The sequence below is a fragment of the Gadus morhua genome, chromosome 7 (genome assembly GCF_902167405.1).
Source record: "Gadus morhua chromosome 7, gadMor3.0, whole genome shotgun sequence".
Lineage (NCBI taxonomy): Eukaryota > Metazoa > Chordata > Actinopteri > Gadiformes > Gadidae > Gadus > Gadus morhua.
Window position 1 is genome coordinate 17,269,425 of NC_044054.1, and position 6,424 is coordinate 17,275,848.

General features: G+C 44.8%; 1 protein-coding gene across 1 annotated transcript; it reads right to left on the bottom strand.

Moving 5' to 3' along the window:
• Nucleotides 1-2,719: 2,719 nt before the first annotated feature.
• Nucleotides 2,720-6,204, bottom strand: pou4f4 (POU class 4 homeobox 4). Its single transcript, XM_030360805.1, has 2 exons — nt 5,863-6,204; nt 2,720-5,041 (listed from the first exon to the last, which is right to left on the bottom strand). Exons 1-2 carry the CDS (start codon nt 5,980-5,982, stop codon nt 4,106-4,108), a joined length of 1,056 nt encoding a protein of 351 aa, XP_030216665.1. The 5' UTR covers nt 5,983-6,204; the 3' UTR covers nt 2,720-4,105.
• Nucleotides 6,205-6,424: the final 220 nt, after the last annotated feature.

Below are 6,424 nucleotides of genomic sequence, written 5' to 3' on the forward strand. Positions count from 1 at the left end.
GGCTTAGCATTCACCAAAAGTAGCTTAAGTATTTTTGACCTATGACGTTTAGATTTCGTTGTATAAAATTAAAGGAGGGACATAAAGGAGTCATTGATATGAATTCGCACAGACAAATAAACGTATGTAACCAATGTTGTATTATACCCAGTTGAGCTAGTTAGATGCTAAAATAACTAACATTTGCCAGCCAAAATCTTACTTAAGTCCTCCAGCCCTTTTATTAAAAATCTTTTTATATTACGCATTCATTACCGGAAATATTTAATTCGGTTAATAAAACACAATTTAAACACAGGGTAATTGTATTTAACTATGGAATATATGCCACGTTATTTGAAGGCCCTTATGTCTCTGCGCAATTTGGTCACAGCTAAACTTGACACATTGTTCACATTGATTACACGTTCAATTATCTATAATTTACAGGCATCAATTGGAGAGCAGCTCGACCATTAAATTTTGATGAAGCCATGCAGCCCTACCACATTCTTTGTTATTGTCCAACATACCAGAGCATGTCTGCTATAGAGGAACATAAACTTGAATGGGAAATGAAATGCAAAGACGAAATACATTTACGAATAAAATTGGTAAAACATCTGCTCCTGTCAATGAAGTAGCATAGGCTAAGTACACATTTGTACCAAAGACATCGTGAAAACCTATGTTGTTTGCTTTCTGGAAGGGTGCGATTTACAACAATGTTATAGGCTCGTTAGAGAAAACGATAATAATGTAGTAAAAAAAAACGTCTTCCTCCTTTCTGTCCTTATTTTCTTTGATTTCTTTCTTTCTTTCTTAGTCTTCATTTGGTCTGTTGTCTTTGTCTCCTATGAGGTCCTTTACTTTCTATTCCTTGGGGCCCTGGGCCCGCGTGTTCCTAAACGCTTGTATTGGGTTGCTCCAAAGGGAGCGCCTTCACACTTGTGTTGTATAACAGAATCTTCTTCTCGCGGGCCAGAGAAGAGCCTCCTCTTAACGAAACACATACAAAATCAATAGTGGCCTATCATAACAACTGAATAATATTCATTATTCATTAACAGCGAGTTTACGGCCCCAAAACCACCTGCTGAGTCTAAGTAGGTGGGGACGGGCGGAGGAAGAGAGGTTTCCATGGACGTTTGTCATTTTCCTGACCGAGTGTGGCAGAATTCCAGTCTCATTCGTATCAGACACACACACACACACACACACACACACACACACACACACACACACACACACACACACACACACACACACACACACACACACACACACACACACACACACACACACACACACACACACACACACCTGCACACACACACACACACACACACACACACACACACACACACCTGCACACACACACACACACACACACACACACACACACACACACACACACACACACACACACACACACACACACACACACACACACACACACACACACACACACACACACACACACACACACACACACACACACACAAAATACAAAAACCCACGTATATGAATAACATTTACATCCAATCATGAAATGCTTACAAATATGGAATTGGTAAAGCAGTGAATCATTTACCCCCCCTATTTTAAATGTGACTTTTCGGTGCGAACCAATCCACATCTATCGTATTCTTCTGGCATCAATTGACTTGTATTTGTCTTCATTTATTTGCTGTCATGAAAACCTGACGGGATGTAGGCCTATAATCGTCGGGGCTGGGAAACAAGAATAAACCCTGACCTTATAGCCATACGTCCGCCTCTCTCCTCGCCTCCGTTTGGTGCGTCTTGAATAATTAACGTTGTGTCAGTGTGGACCTGAGCGCCTCGATACATGCTTGGTATTTTTCCTTTACCCGAAAAAAGAAATGTACAAATAATACTGCGCACAGAAAACCCCAACCTTAACCCTTTCCAAGACCAGTTATAAGGTTGACTTATGTATCGTAACATTTTTTAGTTAAGAGTAAAAGGTTGGCTTTCCTGCTTTGCAGTTCCTATAAGGCAAGTACATATATCCTATTGTTGGCCTATTGCCTTCGCATGTAGTGGCTAATATTTTATCATAAGCCAAATGGTGGGAAATTGGCTATGTGAAGGCCTACTTATTTAGGCAGAAAAGTGTTTCACTTAATATTTATACTTTCAGCAACACGACTCTATAAACAACAAGTTTGAGTATCTGAAAATCAACTTTTTACCACATCCCCATATTTTTACGATACGGTTGGTCAACGTGTATCCAGCGCAGATGATCGATATGTGAGGCAGTGAAGTATTCATTATCGCTAGGAAACAGCTTTCAGATGGCCTCGTGCCACTGATCTCTCTCACCCACGAACCTTCTCCCGTTTCAGAGCAGCAGCTGGCATGCTCTCTCTCTCTCTCTCTCTCTCTCTCTCTCTCTCTCTCTCTCTCTCTCTCTCTCTCTCTCTCTCTCTCTCTCTCTCTCTCTCTCTCTCTCTCTCTCTCTCTCTCTCTCTCTCTCTCTCTCTCTCTCTCTCTCTCTCTCTCTCTCTCTCTCTCTCTCTCTCTCTCTCTCTCTTCCATAGAGCCTATCTGAGCTATTTGATAGTGTTGATAGATTTGCCTCTCTGACGGCTATAAACACACAATTTAATATTTAGCATATTAGACCTGTTTAACATTTAGTTCATATTTAAACGTATACGTCAAAATATGAAACAAATGCGATGCAAAAACATGACATTTAGAGAAGGACTTAAAACGTGCATGGTTTATTTCAGATTCTGTCGCTTACACAGACACATTTAAAGCACACTTTCACAAATGAAATAGAGGGCTATGCAGTGTCTCACCTAAATAAATAAATTTCGAATAAATTAGGGCAACAAAAACCTAAATGTATAAAACAAACTAAATCAAAAATCTGAAAATACGTATAAATAAGGCCAGAGATTTCCGTCATCAGAATATCTAAAAAGTGCCATTCACAAAATCGTGAATAAGGATAAATAATAATAATAATAATAATAATAATAACAAGAACAAGAACAATAATAATAATAATAATAATAATAATAACAACAACAACAACAACAACAACAACATATTTAGTTATCATGTGCTGCCTTTAACAGGGCCTACCAACCACTCAATAGGTCTAAATAATTTTGATTGTCAATGCGTCGCTCAATCTTAATTGGAACAGACATAAAACAGGTTTACACATCTGTGAGTTTAATATGCCTAATTTAACCATAACGAGGTGAAGGGACGTAAAACAAGAAACCAATTTTCCTTTGCGTGTGTGTGTGTGTGTGTGTGTGTGTGTGTGTGTGTGTGTGTGTGTGTGTGTGTGTGTGTGTGTGTGTGTGTGTGTGTGTGTGTGTGTGTGTGTGTGTGTGTGTGTGTGTGTGTGTGTGTGTGTGTGTGTGTTTTTTTATACTACTACTGCGTCCAAAAATGACCATGAGTGTGCCAACTCTTGCGCAATGAGGTAGACGCACCGATAAACAGTGTGCGGGCCTATATCCGTGTGCACGCGTGCATGTTAGCCTGTGTATTTTCTACATTATTGCAATGCATTCATACGGGTTTTTTCGATGCATCAACTTGAGCAAACCGCCCAAATAATCCATGCAATGGATTACAATAATTCCCCCCCGTTTACCAGCCAATGGTCTCATAACGCAGACTTGTTAACGATATAAGGTATCGTCAGATGAACGCTTTTCAATTAACAAAAAAAGTGAAAGCGGACCAATTAAATTAGCATTTGATAGCTACACACAGGGGGTGACATATTCACAAGTATCTACAATGATAAATATAAAACGCTATATTCACTAAAGCGAACAACGGTTCGTTTTCGTTTTCCGTTATTTCTGTACAATAATTGCCATAAGAATGGGGGGTTCTTTTTTTGTGGAGATCAACGAGGACGCTGGGTGTCCTCTTTCAGAATGTCGGCCTCTGTGTCGATAACTATTGAATGTCTCAAGTTTCACGTTTCGCCTTCAGGGGATAAGCTTTCAGTCTGTATCCCCGGGTTGGGGCGCAGCGCCCCGCGACAGCTCCGACGGTGGTGGTCTGGTCTCCCGTTATCTCGGGATTTGTCTCTGATGGGTGGTATAGTATAGCGGGCCTAGTGGGCGGCGGAAAACTTCATCCTTTTCTGCTTTTGCCTCTGATTGCAAAACCACACGCGCACCACGTTCTTTTTCAAGTCCAATTTCTCGGCGATGGCTGCGATCTTCTCCGAGGAGGGCCTCGGCTGCACGGCGAAGTACGCCTCGAGGGAGCGCTTCTCCGGCGCCGCGATGCTTGTGCGTTTTCTCTTTTTATCCCCCCCGTTGAAAATCTCGGGTTTGGACATCTTCTCCCGCTGCGCCCGCTCCGCCTCCTCCAGCCACGCTTCCAGGATGGGCTTGAGGGCCACCATATTGTTGTGCGAAAGCGTGAGGGATTCGAACCGGCAGATAGTACTCTGGCTGAGACAGCCGACTCCGGGGATCTTAAGGTTGGCCAGGGCAGAGCCCACGTCCGCCTGCGTCACCCCGAGCTTTATCCGCCTCTGCTTAAAGCGCTCGGCGAACGACTCCAGCTCCCGGGGGTCGGGCTCGGGCTCTCCGCCGTTGCCCCCCATGGACGAGTGCGAGAGACTGTGGGGGTGCATGTTCATGGACTGTTGGTGGTGGTGGTGCTGCATGTGGTTGATGGCCGACATGTGCGCAGCGTGGTTGTGCGACGCCGACGAGCAGACGTCCGAGCCGCCCATGCCACCCAAGGAAATCCCGCTGGGGGTCAGGTGGTCGAGCAGGTCGCCGTCCATACCCTGGGAGGACTGGTGGTGGCCCGGGTGGTGGTGGTGGTGGTGGTGGGACCCGAGCACCGAGGGATGGTGCAGGTGGCCCGAGGAGGAGGTGGGGGTGCAGGTCATGGAGGTCATGGTGGTCATGGTGTGGTAGGTGGCGTCCGGTTTGAACGGGTGGCTCTTCTGGGCCACGATGTCCACCGCTGCCAGAGCCTCGGCCCGTTGGAGAAGGGTCTCGTCGAAGCCCGCGAAGATGTTACCCTGGAGCTGCAGGGGGAAGAGGAGATGTTGAGACGCGGGCTTTCGAATATCGATGGACTATATTGTACGATGCTGCGTTGAGTTGCTGCGGCAGGTTTTATTAAAAGGCATATAAAGCCTTTTTTATTTAGATGTTCTTATTGTTGTTTTATTCTACTTTCGTCCAAGTGCCTATTCATTCACATGCCATCTTAAACTTGCCATCTTAAATAAAGTCCAGCTGTTGGACTTTGTTTAGTATCATTTGGAAACGGGTTCCCTTCTAAATTGAGATTTCAAAACAAACCTCAGCAGCCATGTGGTCATTATTATTCAGGAAGGGTGTAAACGGAATTCCAAATGGTATCCATTTGGAATAAATATTTAAAGTCTCCTAAATAATTCCTGCATGAATTGAATCATGTCGAATCTGAATCGAATTGGAACAAAATGAGGAGGCCTTAAATCTGTGATACCGTTACACGGCGCCCTTAACATTTCTAACGTCTGACCCAGAATGTGTTGAAGCGATGAGCGCACATTCACATGCCATCTTCCTATAAGACTCGATCCGTTTCCTAATGGTGATGCGGATTAGAAAGATACACTGCTCACAGTTTAGGACGGACGATTTGCATTATGAATCTAAAAACGAACTAAACCTCAGGCAGCGTTTACATTTCCTGTAATTTATTATTTCCATTAATTCTCAACCCCCACATTTTTTTTTCTTTTTACCATCCCCTCTCATCGTATCACAGGTATCTAAACGGCAGGCTAAAGGCATGCAGATGACCATAGTCCCCTCTCTAAATCACATTGACCCACAGAATGAAGCGTCCTCTTACCGACGGCGTGGGCAGACAAGCCCGGCGGATCGCCTCGGAGCTGGAGTGCAGCGGGTTGTACTTCGGCTCGTGGAGGATCGGGTGCATACTAAAAGGTTGTTTGCTGTTCATTGACATCATGATTGCAGAAGTTAAGGGGGTCTGTCGTTCGTCGTCCTCGTTCTCCTCCGTGCTGTTCTTTTTTAAAAGCGCCGAATTCCGTATTCGTACGTAAAGAGAATTCTTTCGAAAAGCAAGTAATGGTTCGAGCAGCGATGTTGGAAACAACAGGGCAGGAATTCCTTTTTCTCCCCGCTGTCCTCCTGTCTCCTTTTGGCTTTAAATTACTACAGTAACGACGCACCTTGCTTCCGGCACCTATAAGAGAACGCCGTCTTGCATCCCCCGTCCCATTGGTGGAGAGTCCCAAGCTCAGGCTCCCGTGCTCCGCCTATCAGATCGAGCTATCTCGTTTGAACCACGCCCACCCCCGAGTCTGCGTCGCTCTCCGTCCGGGACAGACGGGACGCTGTGGCCCGCGGGTCCAGAGGCAGGGGGGCTGCTATACAGCCCAAACACGTCT

Coding starts and splice junctions, on each gene's coding strand:
- pou4f4 (XM_030360805.1), bottom strand. CDS start 5,982: ATGATGTCAATGAACAGCAAACAACCTTTTAGTATGCACCCGATCCTC. Junction 5,042..5,862: donor CTTGTCTGCCCACGCCGTCG/GTAAGAGGACGC, acceptor TTCCCCCTGCAG/CTCCAGGGTAACATCTTCGC.